At 36.2% G+C, this 14,985-nt stretch overlaps 1 protein-coding gene across 1 annotated transcript; it reads left to right on the top strand.

Annotated features, from left to right (window-relative positions):
- Nucleotides 1–1,008: 1,008 nt before the first annotated feature.
- On the top strand, nt 1,009–14,762 carry LOC128998179 (leucine zipper transcription factor-like protein 1). The gene is made up of 7 exons (XM_054424195.1): nt 1,009–1,020; nt 7,838–7,962; nt 8,842–9,036; nt 9,312–9,483; nt 10,428–10,571; nt 12,674–12,778; nt 14,389–14,762. The coding sequence occupies exons 1-7, from the start codon at nt 1,009–1,011 to the stop codon at nt 14,524–14,526; spliced, it is 891 nt and encodes a 296-aa protein (XP_054280170.1). The 3' UTR covers nt 14,527–14,762.
- The last annotated feature ends 223 nt before the right edge of the window (nt 14,763–14,985 follow it).

Below are 14,985 nucleotides of genomic sequence, written 5' to 3'. Positions count from 1 at the left end.
TGTATTTATTTTCTTTGTTTACATATTTAAATTTAATAACATTGTGAAAGACTGTGACCATGACCTTAGTGTTGAAATGCATCAGTCATTGAGGTCCTGGGGGCACTGAGGTCCTGGGGGTGCTGAGGTCCTGGGGGTGCTGAGGTCCTGGGGGCGCTGAGGTCCTTGGGGTGCTGAGGTCCTGGGGGTGCTGAGGTCCTGGGGGCGCTGAGGTCCAGGGGGTGCTGAGGTCCGTTTGCAACCGCTCACCGCAATCACGGAAAAAAGATGATGTTGTTTCCGTGACCAAGAGAGAGGGAACATCATGTCTTCAAGACTGAAGAATATATTCATGGTTAATTTGTCCCTGGTGTAGTGCAAACAGCAGTCAAGTTTAAAAACACGCTGCAAAACTGTAAAACTAAATAATTTTCATTTACGTGATCGGATTTCTACTTAGATATCCCCTTAAACATTTTGGATTCATACTCCATTTGAATAACATTAGGTTTAGTGAGTAGCTGCTACAAGGAATGTCATAAAGTGTGTTTGATTTAGTAGTTGTTATGCTTGGTATGAAGTAGATTAATTTACCAAACTTAATAAAATTATACCTATAAACAAGCAAACTACATCAGTTTACATATTATCCATACAATTAACCGGGTAATTTTAAATTTGTAGTTTTTTTTCTGTTACTACACCTACGGTGATGCTGTTAATTATTTGTTTTTTGAGCTCTACAATGGTTTAGAAATAAACTGCCAAATTTTAATTTTGTGGGGCTAAAAAAGAAAAACACAAATTTTTACCCAATAAAACTCCATTCCCATAGTCCGAACATGCTGGGTCAGTACTAGTTAAAATTAACATTGGTTTACACGTTTTGTAAGGAATTTAATAAAGATTTGATGAAAATCTAAACATAAATTTATATGAATTTGACCGGATGGTGTTTATAGTCTCTGGGGACATTAAAACAAAAAAACAAAAACAAAAAACAATGTGGTCCTGGGTCTAGGCATTACCATGAGACCTACGGTAATGACTTGTTCCTTTTATAAGAAATTTACTTAAAGAGTATAAAGATTGTGTCATTCTTTCTCTTTGTTCTTCTATTCCTTTTTTGGGTTCTCTTGACGCATTCAAGTTTCCATTTGTACTTATTACCCAATCACAGGCTACTAAGTGTTGTGTTATCAACAGTCCCGAGGTAATGAAATCTGTTCTGTAATACCATAGAGCAGACAGATAAGTACTCTATTATTACCAAGTGTAAGAATGATTGAGGTCATCTTTTATCTCTCCATCGATATTTATTTGTTCTGCTTTTATTATATTTTCCCATGGGAAGCGATAGTATAGCGGCTAGAGCGCGGTACTTCGGTTCCTGAGGTCCCGGGGTCAAATCCCGCCAAATCACCAATGGAATTTATCTAAGTGATAATGCTGCAACCCCTAGGTCTAGCCTGAGGTAGTGAGAAAAACAATTCCCGGCTCATGCCTAGCGGCCTAGGACAAAAAAATTTTCGCCAAATGAACTGCAATGTCTTGAAAACGAATATGTTGGAGCCGTAGGCATTTTAAACAACATTTTACAACATTTTTACCTATGCTTATCAATAATGGGCCGTAATAGTTGAAAATACAATACATTTTAAAAATTTTAACACACTGGTAAATAGTGGATGAGTGTTATTTAAGTATTCTGGATAGCCTGCATCACTTAAGTTATTAGTTTAATAAGTTGATATAAATTGTAGTGTGCATTTTGCATCATCAAGATTACAATTTTACAATATTTATTTAAAAAATAAACAAAAGCAAAAGACATTTGTAGTGTGATATGCAAGAAGGCTGTGGCTTTAATTATTGTCCAACATTTCCAGCCTACTCACATAACATTGTAAACACTTCCTCTTCACAATTTGACCCCTTAATAGCTGCCGCATATATAAACATATCTATCTGTATGCCTACTGTGTATATTGAACTGTACATAAATGTTAATAGCCTCTGTATTCATTGTATCATAGATCTTGTGTTTTGTATCATTCATTGTATTATACTAGATGACAAATGTATTTACTACATCTATCTTTGATCTTGAGCAGAATCAATTTCAAAACTCCAGGCCTAAAATATTCATATGTATCATAAGTTAGTTTTTCGGGCAAGTCGGCAAATTCCCATTTTCTGACAACAAATTCTGACCAGGTCTATATTTGAAGGTAAAGCTGTGTTAAGTTTAGGTTAAAATGATCTCAGTAAATTTTAAGCAATATAGGTTTAAATTTTAACCTTGTGTTGGACGAATTAATTTTGGAAAAAACATTCCAGAACCCCAAGTAAAAACAACCTCAAAATCTCGAGTGCAGTTATACATATTTTCATCTGGTCTCCGCTTTCGTACACATTTAAAAACTATTACTCAAGTTTTACGGCAGTCACACGCCTGTTGGATACTCACAATGATGGAATATCTGTCCCCCTGTTTAACAGTTCTAACCATGAACTGTTATTATTTTGCAATCACGTATTTATTTTACCATGTAATCTTGCCCAGAAATACTTCATAGAAGTAACATGCTGTAAATAATATCCTCCTTCCAGTCATACAGATGCATCTGAAATTAATTTTTGATTTACTTCAGAAACAAACTCCTTAACGTCCTTAAGTACGTACTCTCAAACAGTCTCATAACTTGTTACAAGCTGTGGAGATAGGAAGAACTTAAACTCAAGATATGTAAACAAATAAGTTATTTCAAATATAAAATCTTATGTATTACCCTTGTATAAAACTGTAGCAAAGTAAAAACAGTTTTAAACAACTCTGACAGAGTGACAAATCTCAAATATTTATCTATTTTGGGTAGTAGGTAGTGAAGTGAAGTTGACATACAAACAAAAGCTCTGTTCTCTTCTGAAATCACAAGTTCACCAAACATAAAGGTTCCATAAGTTAATGGTTTCATTTAACAAAAAAAAAGTTAACAAGGGTATGTTATATTTTTGACTCTCCTGAAAAGTTGCCACATGGCAGTTTCTGTGACGGGAAGGGGACAATATATTATAGACTGTTAATATACTGTATAGACTGTAAATATGGTATAATTTATTTAGTGACATTGTAATACTAACCAAACAGATAATTTATTTCTTGATTATACCTCCTGACTTACAACCGATGAAGGAGGTTAATTGTTGTTTTACTATTTGTATGTCTTTAGCTGAAGAAAAAAGTAAAGAAACCGTATAAATTGGTTAAGATATACAAAAAACTTTCTGAATAGGCCTATGTAGTTACCCTTAATCTAGTTTTAACTTTAATAACTAAGGTGATTCTCATGTTAGTCCAACGTTAATCACAGATGTGAAGCCAAAGTAAAATTTGTTTCTTGTAATAAATATCATTTTTATATAGAATTGTGTGGTGATTTATCCTTAGCATTAGTACAATGCCATAACAATAGTATTAAGTGTGACCAACCTAAAATAAAAAAATCTTATGCCAAGTATCCTGTGAATTATAAATCTGATAAACCAATTAAAAGAAATTTGAAACAATCCTCTTATTAGAAAACAGGAGCTACCTCTTTAATTGAATATCTCTTGCAAAGTTGCAAATGTCACATATTTTGATTTGTGAAATAGATATTTTTAACAATGATGCAAATGGCATTCTCTACTTTGAGGGGTATTTTGTGATACAAGTATTTTGGGGTACGAGTGATTGAATGCAAGGGAAGCTGGCTGTGTCAGTATTGGCTCGGACAGAACATTTTTTTGTTTTATTAAAATATTCACTTTTGTCACCTTAAACATTGTTTGGCGAAGATATTCAATTTAAGTCAGTCCTGTCAGGGCTATAAAGTCAACTCAACCCAGGGCTGGATTTAGATAATACTGGTTCCTAGGCTACAACTGTGGTGTGGACCTGGGCTCGGGGTTTGGGGAGTATTTTTTACCCTAACCCTCAAATAACAGGAGAATTCCCTCCTGTGGGAAAACATAAAAATATGTACACAATGATGATTGTAAGGGAATTTGGGTTGAATATTTTGTATTTTCTGACCTTGATAAAATGCCTAGTCAGATATAATGTTTTTACTTTTTACCGATATGGGTGAAAATTGTTAAGGCATTTCTGGACAATTTTAATATTTTGGATTTATAACTCTGGTATTTCAGACCAAGATAAGGGTAAGCGTGGTGTAGTGGAGTAAGAGAACGGTGAGTTTCCTCTTTGCTTTTTCAAAGAATCTTATAAATTATTTTGAGAACCCCCATTGTTTTTTTTATTGAATTATAACTTAACAATGGCTGCATAGGTTTTAACGATCGTAATTAGCATTCAAATCAGTTATACATCTCCTGAGAGGGTGGGAAAATTGTAAACGTCTCCTGTGATTGCTGCAAGTTGTGAACATCTTCCACAGTCGTGAACACACTATCGTCTTCTGCGGTTGCAGTAAAGTCATGAACCTCTCCCGCAATTGGGCTGTGATATAGTTGAAATTGTGAATTTCTTCAACGTTAGTTCTCTGATGAAGCTAAGGATTCCAAACTGGAATATGTACAACTACACCACTGAAGTACTCTACGATAATGTAACATAACCAGAGGGATTATTTTTCAATTGTGGTACTTGCACCTTTGTGTTCTAGGCCTATGCTAAAATATTACCCTTAGCTAAACCATATGGTAACGCTTGTAAAGGGTAGTTATTTACAGCCTCAGCTTTCAGATGTATAACTGCAGACCCCCCCGCACTTGAATTTCCAGAAATTAAAAAATTTGGACACACCAACAGTCTTGAAGATTGCTGTTACTCATATTTCCTTTTTAGCCCCAGGATTGCATTTTATGACAAATAATTACTAACTAGTGTCCCTGTTGCTCGAATTCGAGCAATTGCTAAGTATTACAGGCGTTATTTTAAAACGAATAACAGTCATAATTTCTGACTTTAAAAGACCCAACTCAAAGATTATGGAAATACTCATGATGCACATTAACAGATCGATATAATCAACATTTTTTGTAAATATCTTAACTTACCATTTTTCAAAAGCTGGTGTAGTTTTTCAGTGTTTTCTACAAATAGCCTTACTCATAGCTCTATTAGGTTGCCCATAATAACGATTATAAATTCCAAAAAAAAAAAAAATATTTCTATTTCTTCTCCTTGGTGGTGTTCTACGATTTTCCTATGTTTCCATAGTTTGCAAACCGGCTCTTTCAATGATTAGGCTACTAAGAAATGTAGCACAGTGTTAATTCAGTTTTCTTTTTAAGATATCAATTTATCCAGGCTCTCTCGCTTTTTCCATTGTAATATTTACGCCAACCCAAATTCAAAAATACTAAATATTTCATTTCAACCAAGTCAGTAAATGTTAGTAGTAATGTAATTAGTAGCAGTAAATGTAGCTTATTAAATATAAAACTTATCGACTGTTTACAATTAACATATGTTCTTCTTCTCACCTTTAATTTCTGACAACAGCTGGAGTTTCAAACAATTTTTGTTTCCCATGTTAATCTTATGGAGAAATACGAAACTTTAAAGGGCCCCAGGGCCTCATTCTCTAATTATTTCCCTATAAAGAAAGTTTCCAGCACAACTTCACGCTACGCTCTTTCCAATGAGACCAAAAACATGTCAATCGGTTCAGTAGTTTTGGAGGAGTAATTGTCACAAAAATCCTGCTTGCGTATTAAACAAGTATAGATGATATCTCGTCACACAATCCTTAACATATAGTATTGCTTGAAAATGTCTATATGTTTCAGTGATTTTTAATAACCCCGTCATTGTAAGGCAGAAAGAATCCAATAATTGGTGTCGTCAGAATTAGTCAAACAAAGCACATATCACAAAAACTATTAATAATAGGCCTATCAATTACACGTGTGTACACTCTACATTGCCACAGGCAGGATTGGAAGAAGACATGTAGCAAGTTTCAATCGATACTACATTTTAAGAATTGTCTGACAAGGTATGTTTAGCCATTATCTGCTGTTGCTTTTTGTACATAAAAAAATTACAATAGTAAACTGGTGTATTGAAGGTAGTGGTGGACTATAGCATAGATAAAACATCTATAGCCAACAGCTAATTTTTCTTAGTAGCTGGACTATCCCACTCAGTTTCCACAAACAAACTCATTGACAATAAAATTCATACAGTACGAGGGTTGGCAACAGGAATCATGAGGAATTAAGTAAAGAAACGGAATCGAACTAGCTGACTTATAGCTATGAGGGAAGCTTGATGGAGACTTAAGTTTAAGGACAATCCTTGTACATTGTGGAATAAGTTTCTAACTCAAGCAAAAGTCGTACCATTCATTAATGTTTGAGATTAGAAAAAAAACTGTTATTTCGTTATCAAAATATTTAGGACTTTTCAAACTTTTTTAAATGCCATTTTAAAATTGAATACTCTCGATGGAGAGACTAAATAAAGTATTTTGAATCTGATCGGAGAATGCTAGGCTTCTCTGTTGGATATTTTATCCTATTGTTAGTGTAGTTCCTATCATAATATAAACACTAAGTAAAAGATGCAATGTATCAAGAGAAATATATTTATGAAGATAGATCTGTTTGGAGCAAACTTACCAATTGTTACTGAATTAACATGTTTTATAACAATTTTACAAACTTGTCAATAGTATAGAAGGTAAGTCTTTATTTTTTATAAACTCCCATTTGAATATTTTGAGCTACCCCCTACTTCCACTACCCAAGAGTTGAGTTTTTTTTCATTATTGTAGCCTCTTATATCTAAGAGGGTTGCAGCAAATTGATTTTAAATGGTTAAAAAGTTTAGGGGGATACAAGAGTTACTTTTCAGCCACCCTGTATGTTTATATTGTATACAGATATATAAACCGTTTAGTAGTTACTATATGAGAGGTATAGTTTTGAGCTCCTTTTTTATTTAATCAGTTAACAACTATTTACTACAATTACAGTATTTGATATTGTTAATCATCAAGGCCTGTTTAGCTAGGCCTGAACATTTGAATTTTATTGATTATTGTCGTCATAGGAACCAGCCCAAACAAACAATGGTAAGTGTCCACTGCTTTTGTTTAACAATTTAAAACTAATTTCACTACATTTTCTGAATCAGTGAACATGTTCACAAATATGTTGTTAGTTTTCTTATTGATAAAAACAGTAATTTATCTTACGTAAATAAAAATTTATGTAATGATAGCTATAAATAAGAAAAGGTTATTGTTTGAGGATTAGTTATTGTTATACAAGCACTATTTCCAGTTTTCAGTTTTGATTTTTAATTGCATTTGAATTATTTTTGTATGTTTTATAAATTTTATTTTCTGAAATAGTAAATTTATGATTCTACCCTTAAATATTGTACACATTTAACTTTAAGCTAACCATAGTCACCTCTAACCTCAATACATAAAGGTTCTGTCTATGTCAACCTGATCTTTGAATAGCAACATGTTAACTATATTTTTTTTAGTTTGTTTGAATCTTGTTGTTATACTTGAAACTGATACCTTTTCATATTACACAATCCAATAGTTTTACGAATAACTTCATTACTTCATAGATACTATTTTTTTTATAATTCATACTCTACTCATTCATGAATTTCATCAAAACCAGACTAAAATTGCTTGAGTTATGTTCTTGGACATTAATTTAAATAGCGTTTTTGGCCTCAAGGCACATTAAAATGTGAAAGTAAATTGGTTTAGAGTTTTCCATTGCACGTACGGTAATAGCTACAACCCTATATGGAAATTCACTAACATGGATCTATATCAGATTGGATTGATACAACATTCGTAACTTTGGTTTATTTCAGGCTGAACTTGGCTTAGATGATCATCATCAGGGAATTGTCAAGAGCTACATTCAGTTTGCTCGATACTTGCGAACCCAGAACCTCAAAGCTATTGATATGTGCATTCAAGACATAGCTGATACAAGGTGAGGATTACATGGTTTTGTTTTCCAAGTATAAAAACAATAAAATTTCTAAACAACATGGTTTTTTAGGTGAGGTCAATGATTCAGTTTAAAAAATATTTGTGCGCATCACTCACCTTATTGAAATCAGGAGAACACAGTCTTTGTCACCACAGTTCATCGCACACACAGAAACACACATTAATGAACAAACAAAAATAAGTTGTGGTTAGGCGCTCACAACGGTATTTTATTTTTTATTAGTGTGTGTTTGTGTGTGTACAATAAACTGGTGACAAGGACTGTGTTCTCCTGATTTCAGTAAGTTGAGTAATGCCCAAAAACATTTATCTAACTATATTCCGCATTTAAAATATGCGCAGGCCCACTTTTATAAACGGGCAGACTGGGCATACGCCCAGGGGCGGCGAAGGTTTGGGGGCGCCCACCGGGTGTCCCTCAACCATCACCTGCCCGCAATAGGAAAAAATGGGGGCACTGCTGGGTTTGCCCAGGGCTCCACTGACCCTTAACGCGGCCCTGAATATGCATTTTAGTCTTGAAGCCTGTAGAAAGAACAGGGGAGCTGAGTAACTATTTTGATCAGTTTGATTACTGGTATGATAAGTCAGCAGGTTTTTGATGGCTCAAAAATGGACCTTAATTATAAATAAAAATAAAAGTTTATATTAAAAAAAGTTATATCCAAAAATTGTCTGATCAACCTGACTATCATACTAATGACCTATTTTTATAAATATAGACTATAGTGTTAGTGAGAAGAAGATGAAATCAAAAGAAGACCCCTGAAATTGACACACAAGGTGGTGTAATGTGTAGGGTGTGTGAAATAATACATCTAGAGGTTGAAATTCTCATGTTACTGTACATCTTTTCCAGGTTATTGGATGCAACGTACACTCAAGGAGAAGTGACGGAGATCCTACGAGAGCTTCAAGTACTGATACACTCAGATGTGGAGACGGAGCTGATAAGTCTGGCGCACACGTCGGCGCTGTTACTCGCGCAGGTTCTGGCGCAAGCAGACAAATGGCACCTGCGTGTCCTCGTCAACCTCTCCGAGATACAGAACAGGTCAATTTAGCTATAACCACTGGAATATATACATTAATTTGTAATTGGCTGACATGAAATTTGTTTTTGGGAAGGTTTGCCTCTTAACCTTGAGTTTGGCAGTCAACAGGCTTTTGGCCTGTGGAAGAAAAACCAGGAATGAGCTCGGCTGATACATTCTAACTGTTGGCACTAGGCCAAACCTTTTATCTTAAATCTAATCAAATTTTAAGAGTTTACATTCAAAGTAATTTTTGAAATTACTGTTTCACTTCAAATTTATCTATGTAATACAGAGAAATGTTGGAACATGTCAAAGCAATGGAAGCTTCAGATCTGGGCAGCAAACTGAAGTTGGAACCATTGAATAATGAGGATGGATCATCACAACTTCTCCGCATTGAAATAGAAAGACTCCAAGCCGAAAATCAACAGCTTGAAGAGAAGTTCAAACATTTTGAAAATCAGGTGAGCTCTTTTAAACATGTATAACATTTTATTTTGCCAAAGTTATTTTGTACAAATACATAGCACGTTACTATGAGCTTTAGTTCACTTAACATTATCAGGTGTCTATCTTATGTTTATATATTGAATAAGTTTGGACACATAAAAGGATGGACGATGGACTCTTCTATCATCATTAAATTCAATAGGTAAATGTAGTGATAGTGAATATATAGTTCAAAATTATTAGACATATTTTGATTTACTTTCTGTAAATTTAATAACACATACAATTCTCATCACAAAGTTATTTTGAGTTTTACCTTACATGAACACAAATAAAATAATGCACTTGATATGGCAAAAAGGAAAGGGCGATTGGTAATTGAAGTATTATTTTCTTAATAATATGGAAAGCCGAAGATATTTAATGTAATTATTTTGTTACTGCCTTTACAAATGCAATTACAGTACAGTTTTGTCTAAATTTACTTGTGTCATGGGGTTTAAGTTGAAAGTGAAGTCAAGAAAGTCACTGCATTGCCATGATAGACACGCTATTTCTCACATACGCATGTACGTCCGTCCACTGCTCCATCACTTCTAAACAATAAATTAGTGACCCCTCTCCCTGTCACAACAATTACAGTCGCATGTATACTATCCGCGTAAAAACATCCAGTTATCAGTTATTATGTACAAATATGTTTTGTAATTTCAAATCAGCTTATGTTAGTTATAAATGCTCAGAGTTGTGTTAATGTCTATTTTCTATGTTAAATAAAATCTTAGGAAAGTTAAATCATTCAATATGATTTACTATGTGTCTACATCATTCGTCAATAGAGTTTTTTATGAGCAGCATTACCTATTGGTTATTATTAATCATCAGAGTGCCTATATTTGGATTATTTAGAAAGGGTGGAAATAACTTTCCCAACTGTAAAAGTGTTTGAAAATTTCAGATCATCCAACTGAAAGAGGATAGAAACAAGCTGATAGGGTTGGTTGAGAAGAAAGACGAAAGAATCACCCATCTCACTCATGAGCTTCAACAACTGACAACGATGACGAACAACGATCAGACAACAGCGACCCCACAGATTGAAGTAATTATGAACTCGCTTAAAACATTTAATAGCTAGTAGCATTGACTTTTGTTACTGAAGTGGGCATCCCATCAATTTGGACCAGCTGCAGCCATTTTTATGAATGTTGATATACAGGTTGTCCCAAAAAGAATGGATCAAATCTACAGCTTATACGTATAACCAAGGGTCATTGAAAAGTCAACTTTGGCTGTTTTAAAGCTTGTGTCTTTAAGTTTTTTTAAGTACCCTTCAACAGTAGTCAGCTGTTCCATTGTTGTTAGCATGTTTGAATTTTCACAAAACATAAAGTTGCAATATAAAGGTGCACTTGAAAGTGTATTGAATGGTTTATAGAGACAAAATCTGAAATGTAATTCTTTTGTTTTGGGGTTTGTGAAAGATCAAGTGTATCTATCGCTCGCCGATCTCGAACATAGATGAATCTAAATCAAAGATAAGGGAAGCCTTTCCAAAATATCTAATTAAATGAGCCACAATGTGTGGTCAGAGCTGAAAAACCGACTTGACTTTCTTCAAGCAAATAACGGAGAATATGTTGAGGTTAGGCGATGGATCCATGATAGGAAAACTTAGGAAGCTAAGGAAAGAATTGTATATAAAGTTAACTTTTTATCTTAAACTAGCTGTAACCCGCGGGCTTTGCCCCGTTTAACTTCTTAATTTTCAAGATGATCTCGTTCGCATGGCTCAACCATGTCCTGACGTCCTGGTTGAAGTTCGTTCGTTCTACGCTCACTCACTTTTAGGTTAGAGCTCGTTCGCTGCGCTCACTTGCCTTCAGGTTAGCTCGTTCGCTACGCTAACTCGTCTCCAGGTTGAAGTTCGTTCGCTACGCTCACTCACCTTTTGGTTGCAAATTAGCTGTTGTCATAAATGTAAAAGAAATAATAGTGCTGCACCCTGTTGTTAATCCTTGTAACTAGGGATGGACAGGTCCCGAAATTTCGGGAATTTTTCGGGAAAAAAATATTCCCGATTATCGGGACGGGATTACATTTGACTCGGGAATTTTTCGGGACGGGATTTGGTCCGATCGTCGGCGATTTTTCCGCTTCGCGAGTGCCGATAACGCCGTTATTGCGAGCGATAGGTCCGCGAACGCAGGAGACGAAGTCATTTCGACGATTACGCCGTGACCGCGGAGTCATAACGACGATCGCGCCGTGGCCGCGATTATTGGACCGACGATCACACCGTGACCGCGAGTCATAACGACGATCGGGCTGTGACCGCGGAGTCATACCGACAGTCACGCCGTGACCGCGGAGTCCTACCGACGATCGCGCTGTGACCACGAGTCATACCGACAATCGCGCCGTGACCGCGGAGTCCTACCGACGATCGCGCCGTTACCGCGGAGTCATACTGACGATCATACCGTGATGGTGAGTCATACCGACGATCACGACGTGACCGCGGAGTCCTACCGACGATAACCCCGTGACCGCGGAGTCATACCGACGATCGCGCCGTGACCGCAAGTCATACCGACGATCGCGCCGTGACCGCGAGTCATACCGACGATTGCCCCGTGACCGCGAGTCATGACGACGATCGCGCCGTGACCACGAGTCATACCGACGATCGCGCCGTGACCGTGGAGTCATACCGACGATATCCCCGTGACCGCGGAGTCATACCGACGATCGCGCCGTGACCGTGAGTCATACAGACGATCACCCCGTGACCCGCGAGTCACAAGTTTCTATAGGTACCTGTAAATTGTTACCCATTTTTTTGTTTTTATAGATCAGTGCCACAAATGGTAAAAATTGATTTCGTATGTCTTTTTTGGTAACTGCAATACAGTACTTTCTTTTTATGCACAGAAAAAAATCCCGTCTCGTCCCGTCCCGAAAATCGGGAAGGAAATAAAAATCCCGTCCCGTCCCGTCCCGAACTAAAAATTCAATCCCGTCCATCCCTACTTGTAACTTTAATGCTATTGAACATCATAGAACAGAACCAACTTGTTTAATTGAAATAGCTGTTAAGATTCATTAATTCCATTTAAATATGAGTACTCATAAGGTTAACATGGGAAACTGATTTACTTTCAGGTACTACCTTATAGTTACGCTTTTCTGTTGATTTTCCAGAAACAAGATCCTGAGCATTTGCTGAGTCAGTATGAGAAAGTGCTGAGTGAACAGTTAAGCTCAGAAATGCAGACAGTACAGTCTCAACTAGCACTGGCACAACAGGTGTGTAGAAAATGTCTAAATAGTGATATATACAAGGGTTGTGTGTAAATTAAGGTCCCCCATTGCAATCAAGTGAGTAAGTTCAAATCTGACCCTAGCCAGGGCCGCTTTAATAAATGGGCCCCATGGGCCCGAGCCCAGGGGTGCAAAAGGTTTGTTAGGGGCACAAGGAAGAGAAAAGTTCCTCCATAAGGTAGGTGGAGAAGAGCGCAATTATCTTTTGGGCCCATAGCACTTCACATACAAACTATAGGCCTGACGCTAGCGCCCATGCTTTTTCTTTTAATACATTTTACTTTTATTCTAGCCGATCCCCACGTCAAAGGAACGATTAGTATCTTCCTAATTCAATTCAATTCTTTAAATAGCGGAGTACACTTATGTGTGTACTGGCTGAATATGAATGAAGGGTGAGTGTAGAACGGAGTCAGATGATCTGTGTAGCTTTGTTACTGACTGTGATCAGCTGCTTTTTAGCCAGGACCTATTAAAACCTTAATAATCAAAGACAGCTAATTAAGTTCAAAGGTTACAGGGTTTAAAATGTCTGCAAGTGGCTTAGATGCGCATGAGATTGGCAGTAGGTGCTCTACAATTTCTATTGAGACAATGATTAAACCCAAGAAACTTTGCTTGAAAATAGACATGTTTGAGACTACCAGGGTAAACAATTAATTGTCCTTGGTGATCTTAAGGACTTCTTAGAGATATCTATCCATCTTAGAGACTCATTAGTTAAAAAACTGCTTTTTCAGTCAATTGACAATCAACATTCTAAATTTTAAACTTGTCCAGTCACACCACGATCCGCATGCAGGACCTTTCTAACTTTGTCACTACCTTATAAAACTGATAAATAACTGCAGCTGTGCGAAACTTTGTGAAAAAAAATTACTGAAGTTCCTCTACCATCTACGCACATTTCTAAATCAACCTCCGAACTGGCAAGACTTAAATATGGGTTGACCCTTTTGGACGCTATGCACGAGCCCGGGATTGTTTTTCACATTACTTCCTGCTAGACCTAGGGGTTGCGTCATTATCATTTAGATGAAATCCATTGGTGATTTGACGGGATTTGAACCCGGGACCTTAGGTACCGAAGTCCTGCGTTCTAACTACTAGACCAGCTCACTCCCCCGGGTTGACCCTTTAAACCACATGAATCTAACAACAAATCGTGATACTTGGTGGGAGCAACAGTTTTTTCTCATGGCCATTGTTATTGGTTGCTGTGACAAAACTAATAGTTGCACTAGGATGGGGATTGGTTAGAATGATAGCCGGGGAAGTAAAACACTGTATTGTTGTCCAAATGAACCAGCTTGCTTCATTGCTTCATTAAGACACTCTCATAGTAAGATTATGAACTTGTTTCTGGGCTTCTATTATTATCATGTTTTAAAAATGCCACTTGAATAGCATGAATTATCACAAACAGTCTTTGTTTTGTTGTTCAATCTACTCTGGTGTAGAAGCTTAATAACAGCAAAGTAAATAACCTACTACTTACTGTCTTTTGGTTGTCTAATAATATTTTCACCTGTTGTGTAAAGATTTGTTTTAATTTCTTACCGTCAACTTTTTTTACTGATACAATTATTTTCCAGGAGCTAGAAAAGAAATTCAACCAAACAGCTGCGTATATGAACATGAAGAAAATGATCGGGAGAAAGAACGACCAAGTCAGAGAATTAAGGAAGAAACTGTTAAAGTACGAGCCTCAAGAAACAGGAGACAGTGATTAAGTTGTGCAAAACTACAAAGATTTGTCTTGCAAGAAGAAAATTTAGAACGTGGTTCCGTAAGCGATGGCATTATGCTGGTTTACGTGTCAACAGCTAACAAGCCCATGACTACAAGTATACATAGAACCTCGATAACAAATCCCTCATGGGGATTATGAAATAAGACTTGTTATCAAGTTGACGTCTTATCGAGACTGCAATTACATGTAGTTAAGGGCAATATAAAACCAAGGGCGTTTGACACTCGTTATCGAAGGTCTTCTATTGAGGTTCCACTGTACAAAGCCGATAGTTTATCTAAAAATTAAAACCATACAAATATAAAGTTGTTTGATTTATTCAATTTTATTATGAATCTCAAAGATTTAATTTCTGTTTACCATTAGCGAAACCTTGTCATACTATGCATTTAGTCGTTTAAGTCAATTACATACCTGTTAGAACAAAATAGTAATGTTA

This window comes from Macrosteles quadrilineatus, unplaced genomic scaffold (assembly GCF_028750875.1).
Source record: "Macrosteles quadrilineatus isolate MER2022 unplaced genomic scaffold, UCM_ALF_1.0 Scaffold_7__1_contigs__length_78375512, whole genome shotgun sequence".
NCBI classification, from domain to species: Eukaryota; Metazoa; Arthropoda; class Insecta; order Hemiptera; family Cicadellidae; genus Macrosteles; species Macrosteles quadrilineatus.
The sequence above is the reverse complement of the archived record's forward strand: the minus strand, read 5'-3'. Positions and strand labels throughout refer to the sequence as shown.